Source organism: Cuculus canorus, chromosome 24 (assembly GCF_017976375.1).
Source record: "Cuculus canorus isolate bCucCan1 chromosome 24, bCucCan1.pri, whole genome shotgun sequence".
Taxonomy (NCBI): Eukaryota; Metazoa; Chordata; class Aves; order Cuculiformes; family Cuculidae; genus Cuculus; species Cuculus canorus.
Window position 1 is genome coordinate 610,200 of NC_071424.1, and position 19,539 is coordinate 629,738.

The 19,539-nt window shown below is 49.0% G+C and overlaps 2 protein-coding genes across 29 annotated transcripts in view; one reads left to right on the plus strand and one right to left on the minus strand.

Moving 5' to 3' along the window:
- Positions 1–12,268, plus strand: part of NFASC (neurofascin) — a 96,929-nt gene extending 84,661 nt beyond the window's left edge. For 15 of the 28 annotated variants that reach the window (XM_054087424.1, XM_054087428.1, XM_054087425.1 and 12 more), the window contains 4 exons: positions 27–182; positions 4,948–5,079; positions 5,664–5,733; positions 11,535–12,268. In XM_054087424.1, coding sequence (XP_053943399.1) covers positions 27–182; positions 4,948–5,079; positions 5,664–5,733; positions 11,535–11,766 — 590 coding nt within the window. In that variant the 3' untranslated portion in view covers positions 11,767–12,268. Of the gene's footprint in view, positions 1–26; positions 183–4,947; positions 5,080–5,663; positions 5,734–11,534 lie in introns of those variants that run through there. The other 13 variants (XM_054087436.1, XM_054087437.1, XM_054087446.1 and 10 more) reach the window with 2 other exon arrangements.
- Positions 12,269–12,306: 38 nt separating this feature from the next.
- Positions 12,307–19,539, minus strand: part of RBBP5 (RB binding protein 5, histone lysine methyltransferase complex subunit) — a 61,159-nt gene continuing 53,926 nt past the window's right edge. The window contains exon 14 of the mRNA XM_054087457.1: positions 12,307–16,256. Coding sequence (XP_053943432.1) covers positions 16,120–16,256 — 137 coding nt within the window. The 3' untranslated portion in view covers positions 12,307–16,119. The remainder of the gene's footprint in view (positions 16,257–19,539) is intronic.

Sequence of the window (19,539 nt, forward strand, 5' to 3'; positions counted from 1 at the left end):
TTTGATGTGCGGTTTCTGTTTCTCAGGTAACAACACAGAGAAATCTATCCCTGTTAAAGCTCAGACCCCTTCCTCTGTGCAGCTGGCGAATCTGACGCCGGGAATGATGTACAAGCTGTGGGTGTTCCCCATATGGTCTAGCCCCAGCGAACACTCGTACATAACCTTTACCACCAGCTCAGGTGAGATGGGCTTCAGCCCCACCGCGGGGTGCGTTTCCGAGGCATGTCCCATCCATCACCGCCAACGTCATTCGGGTGGTGGAGGGAGGTGGTTTGACCATGACTGCATGGAACAACCCTCACCCACCCCCTGGCAGCTTCCTCCATCTCCACCCTTATTACAGAGCTGCCCCCAGCGTCGCCGGGAGGTTGCTCCACGTTGCATGGAGATGGAGAGCCTCAGGAGGGGATGGGGATCCCTTTGAAGGAAAGGATCGTTAAGGAGGGTAGAGAACATGCTCATGATGTCATGTGGCTCTGCTTGAAGCCCTGCCACTGCGTGTTTGCATGTTGCTACTAGTGGTGGTTGCTTTGGTCCTGGAGAGCGTGCACACGTACCTGCAGTTACGGGATCAGAGGGGCAGGTGGGGAGATACTGGTGATGGGATGCAGGCGAGGGGCAGGACGGGGAGGAGGTGGAATGTGGTGTTTGCAGAAGACCCGAGAGTCACATGTGGCGCACACATAAGGCTTTCCATCCTCCAGGTACATTTCCTCTGGCAACTTCCCATTTAATTGCACAAGCAATTTTCCAGGTTTAGCACCCGAGTGATTTTTACAGCTTTCTAATTATGGGCTTCCTACACTGCCCACTGAGTGGCAGAGAAATACCCTTGTTGACAGGCACTGAATCAGGCTTTACACATTTATAAAACTTCACTCTTGATGAGTTTCAGTAAATCAAAATCAGCCGTAACTTCCTTTGGAGCCACCTGAGGGTTCTGCTGCAGGAATCTCTGCACAACGTCTGTCAAAGCACAGGTCTAACCACTTAGCCTAAAAAACACGGAGCAAGCAACACCAGAACAGCCCACACCGATAGATGTAGTAGGTAGGGACTGATTTTTCAAAGAACTAATACTGTTTTGCTCAGATCCAGCGGTGCAATGGGAAATGCAAGCGCTTCCCAGCCTCTTTGCTGAGGAATGCAAAAGGAAAATGTAATTCGGAGCGAGGGAGTACTGCGGGGCGAGCTGGGCAGCAGCAGCTCTCCCCATATCCCCTATATCCACCTGATTTTGGTGTCCAAAAATCTGGCAAGCCATAGTGCCACAAAGTAATTCCCTGATGTGCTAAGGTGACACAGGGACAAAAGCCAACTGCTGGCATTTCTGCATGTCTGACGCTGCCCAACACTGAGAAATAACCAGCAAGTGCTGACTTTGACTCTGCCCCACGCTGAGGTCTGAAGTGCCTCCTCAAACTGCTCTGTCACCCTCTGAGGTGCTCAGATCCACAGGCCAGCAGCCCCTGGAACACATTCGGCTTTGCAGATCGCAGTGTTTTCAAAAAGGATTTATTTCCACTGGATTCTTTCCCCACGGCTCCGCTGCCGTACGTGCTGCACAGCGCGGCTGCCTTGCCTTGGGAGCTTTCACAGCTTTGCTTTCGCAGGACTCAGCTCGCAGACACGCAAACTCTCTACAGATTCCAGGTCCCTGAGCTCCCAGCCTGTTCTTACATTGCAGAGGCTGATTCTGACCCCAGACAATAATAGAACTGATTTCTCAACCCAGACTCTCTCCGGAACAGCTCCAGCTGCAGTGTTGCATCCCCAATTTTGTTTCTGCTTCTGGACCCTCCCCTGACTCAGAAATCACCACCAGCTCAACCGCCCTCACCCATGCCACGCAGCGTGTCTTTCTGGATAACTATTCCCCAGTCTGGACCCGTCTCTTTACTTTCCTTGCTTGCTTCTCACCCGCTTTGGGATCTGGGGAGGAGAGGGGGCAGCCTCATGTACAACCGAGGGGCAGGGAATCATTAGAAAGAAATTGGGAGGGTGGGGGGGTAGGAAGCAATACCCTTGGCTGATGGATGCTGGCAATCTATTTGTTTTCTCTGTAATCGAGGGGTTCCTACTGATATTATCATCATCGAGACTAAAGGATGGGGCCACTCTTGTCCCTGTGATAGAGGCCAATTGATGACCTGAGCCCTATCACTGCGGGATGCTCAGAGCTATCGCCATCCATGCATGCATAAATGCTGCAGATCCATCTCTTCGCTGGCTGGATACTGCTGACACCAGGGTTTGGCCCCTGCTGACAATCATATGCCATCAGGAATGCTTTTGACAAACACACACTGTTTGGGTTTTTTTGTGAGTTTTGGTTTTTAATGTTTTGCAAGTAGCTATTCTAAATGTTTCTTTGGTTTGAAGGGAGATAAGTAAGAAGTAGCCCAGCATGGCTGCAGAACACTGCCCTCTGACTTTGCTTTTGATTAACCAACAGCTCAATAACCCAATAGATTTCCTTCCAGTAGTAAAGGACATTTTGCAACTACAAACATAGTTTAATTTAAGGAGGTGTTCTAAATCTAAAGAAAAAACATGTTCCTCGGCTTCTACCAACACTGGGAAGAGGATGATGCCAGGCTGGAACTAGTTAGACTTGACATACCCAGTGGTTTGCTGTAAAGACAAAAGTTGTGCTGATCTCCTGTTGGTGGAACACAGTCAGCTTTGCTATTGGCATCTAACTATGACTGTTAGGTAACATGCTTGCTGCCACAAAATTATAATTAAAGTCACTGCAGTTGCATTTTCAAATCAATACCTGTTTGATTCCACAGCTCCTTTCCCCTTGACACTGGCCTTATGTTAAAGCAAATCAAAACACCCTCTCTGACAGCCGTGTACTTAATCTTCTCTTTCTCAATGCTGCAATGACAGTCACTCGTTTACTCTAAATACAAGATTGCTGTGACTATAATTTTCTCATCATGTGTTGCTTTTTGGGGAAGGATGGCAATTATACCCCTACCTTGGTGGCAGGCAGCGCCACGATCCTCCTGCGAGATCCCTTGGTGACTTGGGTGCTCAGCCCCCTCCCTGTATGGTGGCGTGAACCCACCACTCAGGCTGCTTCGGCGTTTTGTGCTTTGAGGACCCCCTTCTTTCTCCCTTAGCATTGGTTTCTCTACAAATCCCATCCCATCAAGACTGTTAATACAATCTTTTTCCATTTCAAAGCTCTCCAGTAAAGCTTTCTGCCCCTTTTCTCCCTAAGCACTCAGCTAATTGAATCCAGTTCTCGGCTCCACTCTGTTATAATCTCATTCTCTCCATTATAAAAAACGCATCTTCACGGACTATGTAGCTCAGGTTGGACTAAAGATAAATATTAAATGCAGCGGCATTAGAGGGAAAAGCAGCAAAAGGGCGGCACCATTATCAGCCACCTCCGCCCAGGAGCTCGGGGCTGCTCGCAAACACAGAGCGTTCAGGGTCCAACATCATTTCTCTTGCAAATGGTGCTCTTTCTTATCATTCTCTTTTATCTGACAATGTCCTTGTCACAGTTTGGTTGCTCTTATCTACTGAGAACACGGCTTAGATTTCATCCTAAGGAAACCTCCTCTTCTCTTGGGTGTAATTTTGATGGAATAAGTACATGCTTACAGCCCTAAAATAGTGTGGGTTAGGGAGGTTTGCCAATAGAACCTGGTTTTAAGGTTGTTTCTCTTACACAAGCCTTTCATTCAGCATGTACTGTTAACAAAGGACTATCTTTTATGCTTTCTTTGTAAGCACCATCTTGGTTTTTATCACGTGCGTGCCACAAGAAGATGCTCACTGCACTGTTCCTGCCCATTTCAGACAAACCTCCGCTAAATCCAATTCAATCCCATCCAGCTCAGATCTCCCGCACTCCTGCCAGGAATACCTATCTCTGTTTGCTCTGCAGTCTGGTTAAATTTAGCCCCCCTGCTGCGCTGAAGGTTATTTTCTCCTCTGTTCTGTCTTGCTGAATACAAAGTGCATGTCAATGAGAGCCAGAAAATGGCATCACGTTGCTATTTATAGGACACAGATTTGTCTGTCTGACCGTGTATGGGAGCTGCAAACAAGAAGTCAGAGTATGCGAGAGGACACAGTAGTTAGGAGCCTGTTTGGGGAACAAGACACCTCCTTGCTTGGTATTAATCATATTTAATATTCTGTAGCCTTGTGAGGGTGTTGGAGGCAGTGGTATGAAGAGCTTGGCCCACAAGAAAAGACTTTTCAGTGCTATCACAGACCACTTCTCTACTATTTGAGACCCAGCTATCATTCCTTGAAGAGCTGTTCCTGCTGCTGTGTCCCCACTCGTGCACTGGCCAAGTCTTACTGGAGCTCCCCACGGCCCCTCTCGGCCCTGGAGAGCCCTGTGGTCACCCAGAGGCAGCAGAGCCACTGCCCATCGCCTCTGCAGCACGACAAGGCTGCCCCATGGGATTCCAGTTTCTGCCAGCTTAAGACTGTTCATGAGTCCTTCAGGGCTCTGCAAACCTCTGGATCCAGTGGTGCTGCTCAGCCTCACTGGATACCAGGGACTGGATCCACTTGGGCACTTTTCTTTCAGAACTTCTTGCTCCCCAGGGCAGTTTTCAGATGCAACAACTGAAAGATCAAATCTGCCACCCAGCTTTTTTTGCCATTATTTGCAACGCACCTTTGCCACTGGTCTTTACTAGGTTTTACTTTGTGTTGTGACCCTTTGCTGTTTGTAGCTCCTGCTGGAATGTTGAGTTAACCTACAACCACAAAAGGAAAATAAAAAATCAAGCCACAGATCCCTGTGCTACAGTCTCAGATAACCTGGGCAGTACACAAAGACACCCCAATGCAGCACTAAAGATCATTTCTAAACCAGCGGACTGTGTCTTAGTATTCGCTTATTGCCCTCTGCAGTTCTGCTCTGCCCCTTAGAGCTTTTTTTCCTTTCCATTTTCCTCCCAGCTTATACCAAGAATCAAGTGGACATCGCAACGCAAGGCTGGTTCATCGGGCTGATGTGTGCCATAGCTCTCCTAGTCCTTATTCTGTTGATCGTCTGCTTCATTAAGAGGAGCAGAGGTGGGAAATACCCAGGTAAGAGCATTGCATGGCGATCGTTTGCACTCATGATTTAAACATTTCCAGGCTTCTAGGGGCTAATCAAATTGTATCGCTCTCAGATAGATGCTTGTGATTACAAGGGCTTTTCTTTCGCCATAGTGGGAATACTATTATTAGTGGGAAGCATTTCACTTAATTAAAGGTCAGGTGAGGGCTCTCTGCTGTGCAGGCTTTCGGCTGCAGAGCCGGACACTCCTGAACATGTGACCCAACCTCTGCTCTGCAAATTTGCTTGTCCTTATCTAGAATAAAAAATATCTTTTCAGGCAAAAATCTCATTAGGTTTTTGCAAAGCAAAGATAAGGCTTAAGAAAACTCACCCATGAATACATCCTGTCTCACTATCTGGAATGCCTGTGCCCTGGTGGCACCTCAGCAGCGCCCTTAGCAAGCCCTTCCAGGTTTGGGGTTTTTTATGGAGTCAATGAAAAGCTGTACTACACCCTGCAGGGATTTCACAAAGACAGCTTCAACACCAGCTGCTGTCACTGTTTTGTAAAGCTTTTATCTTCTCTTCTGTGTTTTGATGTGAATGTTGGGGATGTGCTTGTTTACAGTACGAGACAATAAAGATGAGCATCTAAATCCCGAAGACAAGAACGTTGAAGATGGGTCATTCGACTACAGGTATGTGTCCATTGGCATGTGTACCCAACGCCACCACGTCTCCCCATCAGCCCCACTCCCAGCCATCACAGACCTCACCACGCTACCCCTCCACATAACCGCAGCACCGCGGTGCCACACAGCCTCTTAAATTATATCTCCCACCTTCCTCCTCCTGCCTCCTTCCCTCTGCAAGCCCTCTACCATAGGAAACATTCCCTCTCTAAAACCTTGGAACAGTAACCAGGCAGTGAGGATGCTGCTAAGGTCTCCTCCTGTCCCTGTCTCAGCCTGGGAGGATCAGTCCAGGCAGAGAGATGGGGTTCTGGCATCAGCTACCTGGGACACAGCTCTTGTCTAGCGCAGATCAACCTTAATGGCACTCCTAAACACATAAAGAAAGCCTGAGGATATTTCAGGTCCATTGCCCCGTAGCTCAGCCTCTCTGCTACCCACAGGAGATTATCCAGGGGAAGAAATGCCCAAAGTTATGCCTGGATCGGCCCTGAAAGCATGCACGAGGTCCGATTTGGAGGTCTGCCTGCATTCTAATCAAGGCTTTTCTGTAAAGTCTGCAGGCAAACCCATGAGAAACATCCTCTGAGGGCTCAGCATAGCCAGCAGTGCTTCTCCTAAAACCATTCTGATTTCCCCCCATCTCTGCTCAGCTGCTCTCACACAAAAGTGCATCCTTTGAAGAGCAGCAGCACCTGCTTCCACTCCAGGAAAACTCCCAGGCTATTTCAGAAAAGGGCAAACGCTCCCCCAAACCTGCTCACGTGCCATGCAGCACTGCTGCTGCGAATGGTTGCCCCGGAGGAACAGGAGCAGGGAACGATGTCTCATTCGATTGTCCACACTTGACAGGTGATGGAGATGCATTACAACACACCCAGCTTGCCCTTTGAGCATCTATAGCGAGGTTTGCTATTCTTTAAAGAATAAAAATGCACCTTTCCTTCTGAGCTGGACCCGAAGCCCAATTAAGCTAGCACGAATATTACTCCTGACTTCAAAACAGGAGTTAATTAAACCCTGTATCATTATGGATAATCCTAGCATTACAAATCAAGGTAGAAAAGATAGGAAGAATTTATTTACAATTCAGTACAGGATTTAACAAGACACGTGTTCTGCCAGAGAGCTTAGAGGAGGCAAAATGAATATATCTGCCTGCACACAATACATAAATGGAAGTAGAACAACTGCAGCCCTCAATACAATCACATTTATACTGTTAGTAGCATGGTAACTCTATTTCAGTAGCTACTCTTTTTCTCCAAAGGGTATTGTAAGCCCAAGGCTCCCCAGTCTTCTAACAGGACAATAGAGAATACAAATAGACCCCAGCAGTACCAGAATAAGCAGCATGTTGTGAAGAAAAGGTGGCAAGCATGTCAAGTCCACGTATAAATCACAGTCCGGGTATGTTCCCATCAGGTTCCTTGCCAGGACACAAAACAGCAGAGAAGAAATTCGCTCAGCCTGGTCCTGTTGCAGGCTTTGCTCTGGATCAAACACTTCTCTTTCATAGAAGAGTTTGGGTTGGAAGGGACCTCAAAGCCCATCCAGTTCCAACCCCCTGCCATGGGCAGGGACACCTCTCACTGGATCAGGGGCTCCAAGCCCGATCCAACCCGATCTTTCCAGGTTTGATTTTGCACGTGGAAGCAGTGTTCCTTGTATGGATACAAGACATAATCATAACTGCACGCCACACAGCAGGCATCCTAACTTTCACCAAAACAAGTCCCCTTAATGCTCTGAGTTGCAATAGGGATCCTCTTGTATCCCAGATTCGTGGGATGGTGTAAATACCACATAGCAAACCTGAAACTTTCACCACCCAGGAGCTACTACCCACACACAACCCTTCAGGCTCAGCTCCATCACCTGGATCTCAGACAAGGTCTCCACAGTCGAGCTTCTGGCAGTACGCACTGATTTCAGAGATCTGCTTCTCAAGAGTCCATGGAGGTGGCTGCAGTCAAGACCACCTCACCCTCGCATCGCTCCTAAGGCAACTGCATTGCCAGGGACCACTTGCCTTGCACAGAAGGAAAAGCAAGCCCTTGGCAGGGCCGGCAGCATTGTGACAGTCAGCAATGCTGCATTTACTGCCCAAGCGTCATCCAAGGGGCATTGACTTCCAGGCAATGGGAAGGAATGGGGCAAATCCTTCATCCAACTTCACAGCAGCTTCTGCTTAGCTGAAGCTTAAGCTTTTATTGACAGCCCCATTCCCAAAAGCTCACAAGCTAAAGGCAGAGGTCAGTAGAAGAGCAACAACCAAGTTCCAAGATGCTCCCGTGCCTTCAATCACACTGTCCCCACGCACCAGATGGGGAAAAAAAACCCTCCAGTCAGAAAAGAACAACAAAACCAAAACCCCAACAACCCATAAACTTCACCCCCTCCTTCTCAGGAACAACAGGTTTCCTGAGAGAAGTAACGGGAGGCTTCCCTCAAGGAGGCAGAAAGGAAGGTGAACCTGAAGGAGTGATGTGAAATGCTGTTGGCTGATTAAGATTCAAAATGATTGTGATGTTAGGCTCAAGGAGGGTAGCAATTAGTGTTTTAAGCAAGGACAGGAATTGAGCTGACGTGAGTTCTTCATTGGTTTCCCTCCCCACCTCCACATAGCATGTCTGATATGCTCTCATCATATCTCACGTCCTTAATGCCCTGTGCATGCAACTTTCAAATTTCTGCAGCCTATAATTAAGAGATACTGTCACATCTTTCTGTTCCACTAACAGAATAATGGTTTTCCTGAGCAAAGGCTAAACTGAAAAGCTTATTTTCAAAGCAGGAGACCATTATCCTTGGACAACGTTCTGTGCCAATGACTGTGCCTCATTATACCAAATGTTTAAGCTGCACATGGGGGAGTTGGCTGGAAACCCTGGCCGCTGGGGAGGGAAAGTTGAGTGGTTTTAACTTCTGGGCTCCAGTTCAGATTCGGGATAGTGTCCTGCAGCACAGGTTACACACTGCAGGCAGCACCAGCTTGCCCCGAATGAACCATCTCAACAGACATCAAGACAGGAGGAGACAGAGTTGTTCTCCAAGCCTAGCTAGGGAAGAAGGTCTGGCAAAGCAGCCTGGGGAGGTGCAGGGTTGTCAATAGATAGTACAGGTGCACATCTATGTCCTGGAAATCCAGCAAAAGGCTGAGAGGGAAACCAAGCAACCCATTCACACGAGCCTTGTTCTGCTGCGTGTCAGTCCCCAGCAGCAACCACCGTTCCCTGCAGCTGCTCACTGATAGACTTCAACCACAAGCCCTTTTTGAACAGCTTGACAGCAAACAGCCCCCTTCCCACCCGCGCCATCCACCGCTGCTCTGTATTAGCTTTCTTGGGGAAGCCAATGAGGCTCATCCAGCTCTGAACAATTATATTGGCTCCATTTGGTATAACGAGGCAATTAGCTCCATGAGGAATGTAGAGACATTTCTTTTTGGTTTTTAGCACTGCCCCTGTAAATGCAGACCTCATCATATCTCTCTCTGATCAGGCTCTTTCTGCTTCTCTCTGTTTTATTCCCATTCTTTCTTCTCCTTTTCACCTGGTCTATCCACATGGACCATGAAGGTCTCTTGAAAGGTAGGACCACGTGCTGCCAGAAGTCCGGCACATTTAGCTTTTTTAATTTTCCTTCCTTCTAGCTATTGATTTCTTTATAGCTGAAACTATACCTTCCCCTCCCTATTCCCACATAACTACCTCCACCTAACACGTTAAACAAGATTCCCTCTAACTCCTGCTGGCACCAGGGATACCCCCACATCCAGAGAGTTGCATCTTGCTTGGAAATGCTCTGTGGGCTGGGGCATCCCGAGCACCAGACAGGTCCCTAGTGCTTGAGCAGCTGGTCCCTCCTGGTACAGCAGGACCTGCTGACCTCCACAGGGCTTGGCCAAGGGTTGGACCTGCGGACGATGCCCTCAGCGCATTGAGCACTCTGCTGCCAGGCACCCAAGGGATGGTAGCAAGGGACATGAGGAAAAAAATGCTACCTCCTAAACAATCTGCCCACACTCTCGATGCTGAAAATCCTCCCTGCAGCTCAAGCTCCCCCCCTTCTCAATGATTTATGCAACTCAGGACGACATTTCCCAAATGGTATTCATCTGGGTGCTCTGGTTCTCTAATGCACACACCAGCAAAACCCATAGAAATCCATTTTAACAGGGTTATATTGCGTCAAGATGCTGATGAATATCTGCTTCGCCCTCCTAATGCACTAACAGGATAAATAGTACTGGAGAGAGTAAAACCAGGGGGCAGGGGCAGGAAACGCATTTGCCGGGGTGTTTGGTGCCACAAACCCCCTATTAGGGAAAATCTGGATCTAGATTCAGCTTTAACTGAACCCCAAAGGTTGGGAAAGGATGTTGCAAAGAAAGGGATCTGGGTTTTGCCACTCTATCCTTGGCACTTATTGGGCTTTCTAACCAGCAGTCCTGCTTGCGGACGAGTTCCCTTTCTCCTCCCCCTGGAAAGCAGCTGTTTTCAAAGCTAACAAGCTATTTCTTATTGTGATGCCAAGTTAACACAAGGCCTCAAATATTGGTTTTGTATTACTGCTTAATGCACAAAGTGCTGATACAAGGAAATATGTTCAAGAGCTGCGTGTTGGACTGTGGGATACCAAATTCCTCTCCCACTGTAGAAAGCTGATGCCATTAATTAAATGGTGTGAGAGAGATTTAATGCCTTCCCCAGCTGAAGAGCTTTTTGCTCCCTGGCCCAAAGTGTTGCTATTGCCTTTTCATGGGAGGCAAACACTTTCATGTGGGCATTGGCTACTGAGAGCTGCAGTGGTAGCCCAATACCAGATTTAAAATAAAGACCAGAGTAGAGCGTCACGCTGGGGATTGAGCCTGAGGGGTCCCGAGCTAAACCAGCAACTATAAAAAGACAAGAATGGAGGTGGGAGGACAAATGTTTAAGGCACCTATGTGATATCTTTAGGAATATTATACAATCTGCATGCTGGACATAAGATTAAACATGAACTAAACACTAGGTGATGTGGAAATCTAACTCTCCACACAAGGCTATCTGTGTTTATGAGATTCCAGCCCTTGCCTTCCAGAGAGAAAACAGCTTTTCCCTGGTTTGTTTTTTTTTTGTTAAAAAGGTTTCTTTTAAGGCCTGCTTTGTTTCCTGTGTGTCGGACTATTTATTTTTCAGTGACCTGGCTTAATCTTTCTAGTGAAAAAGAGAAAAGGATAAAGAATTGAGCAAACAAGCTTAGATGCTCAGAAATAAGCTTGGCAAGTTCAATTCCCATGAGTTTTGGAAGCTGCACAGAACTTGGCATCCTATCCATGCCCTCTCGCAGTGCTTTGCGAGTGCTCCCATTGCATGTAGCTGTCTAAACAGTGCAGGGTTTGCAAAGAAATATGGAAACAAACCTCACTAAACCGGGTTTACACCAAGATTGGCTAAAACATTAAGAGAAAGAATAGAAGCCATGACAAGGAAAGGATATTTATAATATACATCCAGTTGGATTGATTGTATGTAATAGAGGTTAAAATAATTGCTTTCTAAAAAAGACAAATCATGAAGGTTGGGCTTGCAGAAATACCAACCACGGCACCAAATGGAGAGGTCTTCTCCTTTGGAGGCGGCCTCCCCACCTTCAGACGCATCCCGAGTTGCTGTCTGCGGGCAGAGCACCCCACCTTGGCGGTCTCTGCGCAGTGTATCTGCACACTGGATTTATTTTTGAATATCCAGACCTTGGGTGAAGGTTGTAAAGTCCCATTTCTCAACCCTTACTGTATCTGTCTGTCTTCTGCTACCCAGCGATGAGGACAACAAACCCCTGCCAAACAGCCAGACCTCCTTGGACGGCACGATAAAGCAGCAGGAGAGTGATGATAGCTTGGTGGACTATGGAGAGGGGGGCGAAGGGCAGTTTAACGAGGACGGCTCCTTTATCGGCCAGTACACGGTGAAGAAGGACAAAGAGGAGACCGAAGGCAATGAGAGCTCAGAAGCCACCTCCCCAGTCAATGCTATCTACTCGTTGGCATAACGCAATGCACTGAAACCACAAACAGCCTGAGGTGTTTGTAGTGGATGGGGGTTAAACAAAAGCCACCACTGCCACTACCTCCAACAGAAACGCGTGAATGAAACCAACCAACAATGACAAAAAAAAAAAGAAAAATATAAAAAAAAAAAAGAAAAAAAATCCAAGCAAACAGGCAGACCAGGTGGCTGCCGATGCTATCTTATCCTTAGCAAACAAGCAAATGGCAAGGACTCCCAGGGTGCGGATGGGTTGTAGCTGTAGCTGAAATCTGGGCTGAACCAGAGGGGCTGGAGGAGGAGCGGGATGCTCGAGCTGCACCTCGGCTTCGGGGCTGGTCCGAAGCCCCAGAGCCTGCCCAGCAGGGGCCACGATGGACTCCGCCATCCAGGCTCCCCAAGGCCCTTTTTGTTCTTTTGGGAGGGAGTGAAAAGTTGTTCTTTTTAATCTTTACAGGAAGGTTCCAGACAGGAGGGGAAGGGGGAGAAAAGGAGGAGGAAAAAAGAAAAAAAAAAGGAGTTTTTGGAAAGGAAGAGGGGTGAGCAGGGCCTGGGCAGGTGGTAAGAGCAACATAAACGCATGAAAGGAGAAAAGTGGTGGATCTTTGGGTAATGACACCACAGCGCTGTATTACTGAGATGTCCATCCTCATGGCAGCATCTTGCCCACAGCCGCTCCCAAACCAGTCAGCGCCACAACCTCCTTCCCAAAAAAATCAAGCAGCGGCTATGCAGGGAAGTGCAGGTCCACTTCGGCTTCCCTTGGCACCGTAACACACATCAGTGCTGAGACTCTGCAGTCCATCCCCCTCTGCAAAGCCCACGGGGAGGTCACCCACCCCCTGTGGGGTTCCAGAGCATCTCCAGAGGATGAGAGATTGCAGAAGAGCTTGTGGGATTCGTGAAAGGACAGCCAGGTGCCACTCAGCCTCCAAGGCCAGGGTAACGGCATTGCTTGCCTGGGTAACTGCAGGAAAACCATTTTGGTTTAGTCTTTGTTTTGTAGGGATTTGGGGCAAAACCGCCCCCAGGCCATACCTGCTTTCTTTTTAGAGGAAACTCCATAAATCTCATGTAGCAAAGAGGGAGCAGAAGCAGAGCCAGTATTAACACAGCGTGAGAGGACAAGAAATTACTTGTTTTTAAGAACTCCAAGGCACCTGGTCAGGATGAGAAGCACCCGCCGGGATCAGGCAGAGGATCCACCACCGCTGGCCTGCACCACAGCTCCCGATCAGCAGCTTGAATGGTTCATGGCTGCGCATCCATGGGGAGAGACACGGTAGGAGTACAGGACCCGAGGTCCACACATCCCCCAGGCACCGGCCATGAGCCAGACCGACAGTGTTTCCCACTGAACCCTCCTCTTCATTTCTGACAGTGGCCTTTCCCCCCTCCATCAATCAGCCTGAGCGAGACCCTTCCACTCGCGAGCGCCTGCACCGTGGGACTCCCCTCTGCTGTCTTATCTACATATCAAGACAACGCCTGATTTAAGTTAACCCGTTAACACACTGTAACAAAGCGGCTCAGATAGGAGTGCTCCTTCACATGCCTTACAACAGCTTGAAACTTCCCATGAAGTTTAATAAACTGATATTATTCCCCCACCGCTTCCGCGCCCCTAACGCGATGGTCTTCGATCCGCCAGACCAGTAGGAGTAGGATGCCTGGGCAGCTCTCCCAGCTGAGACAGCATGGATCATTGTAGAAGGTAGAGTTTTATAATAGACCGTACTTAGCGGCCAACGCCATGTGTATTCTCCCACTTCCTGCACTTTTGAAACCAAAGGTACCTTCACTGAGAGAGATCAGATTTCTTCAGACCGTTTCAAGGACGGCGAACGATGTTAGGATGGATTTTTCTTTCATTTCTTTTTCTAAGGAGTACGGTTTTGTTCAGCATAATGGATTAAATGCAATAGGATTAATGCAATTATTCTTTTAGCTTTCATGCTGGTTTGCTATGAAGACATATTGCTAACAAGAATACTTCTACTAATATGGATTGTTGAGATGGACTTTGCCACATTCTTTAAGCTGCTAATGGCACAACTTATCCTGCGCTTCGGGGAAGAGCCCAGACCCACTCAGCACATCCTGCTGGATCACACAGAGAACATCGGAGAGCGCAAACCAAACAGCAAAGGAGTTCCATGCACCACACGAGCCAAGAAGGGGTTAGGCTGGTGTAACAGGAGGGGACCCCTTAGAGATAGGGGTGTTCCTGATGCCCCAAGGCAGCACAGGGATGTCCCCTCTCCACCACACGGGAACCCATCTGCCAGGGTCCTCCATCCATGTCCGTCATGCAGGGCAGGAGCTATATATTTTGCTCCGTTACTGTCAATGTAAACGCAACAAGCCTACTTCAACTGCTGTCACCACTGATCCGGTTTAAGGAGAGCATCGCCCAGCCCATTACCAGGACACATGGCAACTGTATTTGTTTTTTAAGCAAACCAGGCCAGATGTAACGCAGCCCTTGGTCACAGGGATAATCGCTTCCCCAGTCTACAGCTGTCCTTACAACATTGAATTTGTGTAACTCTCATCCAAGCACTGGTGGAAATGAGGAGAGAAAAACTACAGCATCTGCTGTGGAAAAGCCTCCGCTGCCAGAGCTGCACATCTCCACTCACCCCCAGCACACCAGATCCCCACTGCTTTGTGGACCAAGCACTAGTGGGGACCACAAGACCCTTGGCTACCACACACCACCTCCAAACATCAAGAAAGTTGGTCAGGCATTACTGGAAGCAGGGCTGTCTGTGTTGCATATCTGTATTACGTGCCATTTGTATTAAAGCCTGTTTTTCTGTCCCGAACAACCATGTTCCTGATCAAACCTCTTAGCATCCATTTGGAAACGGAAAGCATTTCACCCTGTAGCTCTGCACTGTGCACCCCACAACGTGCCTCGGCAAGCAAGGAGGGAAGGAGCTGGACCCAGCCCACCTAGTCCTGCCCTAAACCCAAAACGTCTCGCAGTTGGAGTCCTACCATCACATTAAGCAACCAGAAAGGGAAGGAGATGCCTGCAGAGGCCTCAGTGAACTCTGTGTAAGTTACTTGGAGCCTTGTATTGGCTTGACGTAAAATTTAATAATTACAAGGTAAAGTTGCAATTCTTATAGTATTTCATCCCCTAGAGTTTTGGACCCCAAAGAAAATTCTCATTAAGTTCAAAACTCATCATGAGCTTAATGTTTGGGGTTCTTTTTCCCTTTAATAAAGATTCAGTAGATGTTTGCACGTGCAGTTACTGCATCCCAGGGAGCAAAGCCCTCACATGCTCCAACCACCAAAGCCACCGCAGCTCCAGAACGCAGTCACCCCCTCCCCAAACAGTCAGGGCCAGGCTGCACCCTTGTCCATGCTTCCTCTGAGCCAGTGAGCATCCTTTGAGTACCAGGAGATGGATGGAGACCCTGCACAAGGACTATTGGTGCTGAGGGCTCTTGCCCACTCATCTCTGCCTGTGTGCATCACGCTGGTGGTTGTGTTTGCCTGTCCCCAGTGTCACCCCACAGCCATTCCTAGCCATCCCTGTCCAGGGCAGCCCAGTATCAGGCACTCTCTGCTCAAAGGGGTCAGTCTGCATCACAGGGGCAACCATCCCGTCTCTGGGATGCGCACAGCCTCCCTGGAGCAGAGCACCCTTTCACCTTTTCTTTTGCAGAAGACACACCTTCATAAAGCGTTTAAATTAATGGCCAACACTTAATAAATAAATGAAACGAGAAAGAAGAGCCAAACCCAAGATCAAGTGCTCTCAGAAGGCAGGTGAAAAAGCAGTTTGGGTTCAACTCCCAACTTGCAAACTTGAGCCTGTTTCTAAAACAGTCTGAGCCAAAACCTCATCCATGTTCTGGAGAGGGATCCATTCTGCCAGCAGCATCCAAGCCCAGGGACACAGTCTGCCCCTCTCCGAGATGCAGATTGTTGCTACTTGGAGCCCTGCACACATACTACAGCTGATATCAACCACAGGAGCACAAGCATGGGATACGAGAGGACAGTTGCCATGTTTACATGATTTGAGGCTGTTTCTATTCCCCCTGAAGTAATCTTGCAGTAAGAGACAGAAAAGCAGAAGGAAAAATGGAGTTTTGGTACGAGCCCTGACATCCTGCTCACAAAAATGCCATCAGTCTGCCCTGTCTGGACACCAGGTCACAATGTCCCCACAACACGCCTCCAGCCAGCATTGCCTTCGTGGCAATGACAGCCCCCCGAGTCCACGTGTTGCAGCCGCTTCTGACTCACGATATCCACCCATCGAGGAGGAGCTGCAGGTCCTGCTGCCATCAGCGTGGGAGAGCAGCATTGGTGCAAGAGCAAAACCACAGCAGCATCATCCATCACCAGAGCTGTGCCCCTCGCCATGCCTCACCTGGCACACAGCGCTGCTCCATCCGTGCCACCGGCTGTCCTGGGGAGCCCCAAATCCTCTCCTCAACGTGCAGGTCCCAGCAGAGCCATGAGTCCAGCCTGCAATACAACAGGGAATCATGGAATGGTTTGGGTTGGAAGGGACCTCAAAGCCCATCCAGTCCCACCCCGTGCCATGGGCAGGGACACCTCCCACTGGCTCAGGGGCTCCAAGCCCCATCCAACCTGGCCTGGAACCCCTCCAGGGATGGGGCAGCCACCACTGCTCTGGGCACCCTGGGCCAGGGGCTCCCCACCCCCACAGCAAAACATTTCTTCCGTCGTACCAGGCTTAATTGTGTACTAGCAGCAAACGATTTCAGTTAAGCAATAAAAGTAAACAAACCTTGTGGGAAAAAAAAGACCACATTCTGTTTCTTGCACTAAAACCTGTTTTATTAACGAGATGAATGATGCTTTTCTGGTCCTAACAAGATAACCCCCCACATCAGTAGCTCCCCTTGCCCAGCAGCGCCTGTCTCTCCATGTCCTTCGCGAGTGGGCGTCGGGCTTTGGTTGTCAAACGCAGTCTAAACCCCGTGTCAAACCCCCCAAACAGCCTCTTTCCTTCACAGTACAGAGTTTTAAATGTTCGTTCCTCCTGCTCACTTCAGAAAGAAAGTATTGGACTGTTTTGTTTTCCTTTAATTTGTAAATATACCACACCATCCATCCATCCTCTCTGTAAACCTTCCTGATTGTTCTAAAGTATTCTATGTATTTATTTGCCTTTTTTTTTTTAAAGCAAAAAACCACCACCTTTGTGTTAACCCACTTGTTCCGAGGCGAAATGTATAGCTGAGGCTGTAAAGTTAACAGTTTACGGCTAGATTTATGGACTACAGAAAGAAACGTTTAATATAAGGACTTATAAACTGACTGCATGAGAGATGAAAGAAGGCCAAAATACTCAGATATCATTTTTTTTTGAATCACTGTAAAAAAAGAAGACTGAATTTTTTTGTATAGAGAACACTAAGCATATAATAAAACATTGTTCAAAACTCACACTAAGCCTGCAATTCATTTCTCTCAGCTTTCAAAAAGGTAAAAGCTGGCACTGCTGCTGCTGCTCCCTCAAAGCCAGCACGGGGTGAGCACTCGGCCCGTCACAACCTGCCAAATGGTGCTGGTGCCCAGCGTCCCTCGGCTTCACAGCCTGGCCAGCACCACCCTCCTTCCCCAGGTTGCTCAAAAGGATGTTCTCCCAAAACCATCCGAAGGGGAGGCACTGCCCATTCCCTGGCGGTGTTCAACTAACTGTGTAGATGCAGAGCTTGGGGACATGGTTTACGGTGGGGTTGGGGTGACGGTTGGTCTGGATGACCTTAGAGGGCTCTTCCAACCTTAATCAAAGAATCACACATGGTTGGGGTTGGAAGAGACCTCAAAGCCCATCCAGTTCCAACCCCCTGCCATGGACAACTCCCGCTGGATCAGGAAGATCAAAGCCCCATCCAACCTGGACTTGAACACCTCCAGGCATCCATAATTTCTTTGGGCAACTTACACAGGAGCTCATCACTCTTCACAAAGCCCTTGCTAACCACCACAGATGCCAGCGAGGCCTCAGTGCAGGCAGCTGCATCCTTTCCAGGTGGGGAAACTGAGGCACAAGTGAGCAATGGTTGCTCAGGGCCAAGCTTTGAGTGTGGGTCCCTGGGACTGTCCAGTTACCTGGATGTACCCATGATGTTTGGTGGGTTTGAGACACGCTGTCCTGGCAAACAGCAGCTCTGCATCCTTGCCAGTGCCAACTGCAGTACAAACACCTTGCAGAAACACACAATATAAGCTGGGAAATGAAGCTCCCATGGCTGAGCAAACATATGGGAACACCAGGGCTTAACTCAGCTCCCTCTCCTGACCTGGCAGACAAGCAGTGAGCGATGCCTTCCCCCCACCCCCCTTGGTGCCAATCCTGCACTCCAGCCTTTCCTGCCCCTGAGGCTCTGAAGTGCTCTTAACAGAGGCTCCCTGGTGCAAAGCCTTGACGAGAATGGGCTGAAGGAAGAGAGGAAAACAGCAGAGCCTATTTGGCTAATGAAGATGTAATTGCTGCGGCCCTCACTAATAGGATGAAAGTATTAATGTTTCCTGCTCCAGAGGGGGCTTTGCCTGCCCCCTCCCCACCATTTACTTGAACAGCAGTGAAGAAAAAAAAGCACCCTTTGGCATAAGAGAGCTCCCCAGGCACCATCCAGCCTCGGTCCTGGCCCCAGCGAAGGGTGAAATAGGAATTGGACTTGGCCCTTGGTGCAGAAATTCAAGTTAGCTGGAACAAACCCCCTCCAGTACCTCAAAGCCACTGTCTCTCATGACCCAGAGCCAAGGGAACCAGCAGAGGCCAAGGACTCGGCATCGCAAAGAGCTGTGCAGGCGGCTGCTTCTACCGCTCCCATAGGACACACAGCGTTTTTATCAGCCAGGAGCAAGCGACAATGGACCCATCTCATCTTTGTGATCGATATGGGGGGAGACAGGCACACATTATCACTCGTCCCTTTTTATGGCAGCATAATGACACCCACTTCTTGCCTGACCTCTGCCCGCCCGGTGGGGCAGTGGGGCTGGATTGATGCTGACAATCTGCCTCCAATTACCCTCCTCCTCCGAGAGGCAGCTCTAGCCTATTGCCCATTACTCTAAGAGCCATCCACTGTTGGCACTGGGAATATCCAGGGGAGCCTTTACAGAGTCGTCTCCTCCACCAGCTGCTGCGGTCTCGGTACACATGAACACTAGGGTGGACACCCAAGAGGTCACTGATGCCCTGCAGAGATCTCCAAGGAGCTGCTGGCAGCAGAGACATGGAAGAGAGGGGGCAGAGGTCAGGTCCCCTCTCTCCACCAGGGACAGGGCTCATCACCTCTCTTGGCTTTCCATCTGTATAATACCTCCACCAGTCCTTTTGCTGGGGGACAGGATCCAGCCTGTTCTTTCTCTCTATCCAGCAAAAGGAGTGGAAAAATTACATGTGAGCACTTAATATTCCAGGTGTGGTCTGCGGGAAGGGCTGTGACTGGTTTCTTCCCAGTCTCACCCCAAACTGGCAGCAGGGAGCAGAGGATGGTGATGGGAAGAGAGGTGGGACCAGCAACACGCCCCACTCCATCACCAGCAGTCTCTTGCCCACACCTGTTTCCTGGAGGAATCTGGACCACTGGAGCTTTGCCAATCAATAGAGATAATAATGCCTTAATTACTCCTCTATAATTGCAGGCCATTAACCTGTGGACAGTCCCAGCATCCACTGATCTCCTTACATCATTACCAGGTCTGGACTAGAGCTGGGAGGGATGGAAAGTGCACAATGGTCCCTGCAGTGCTCCTGAATCCTCTG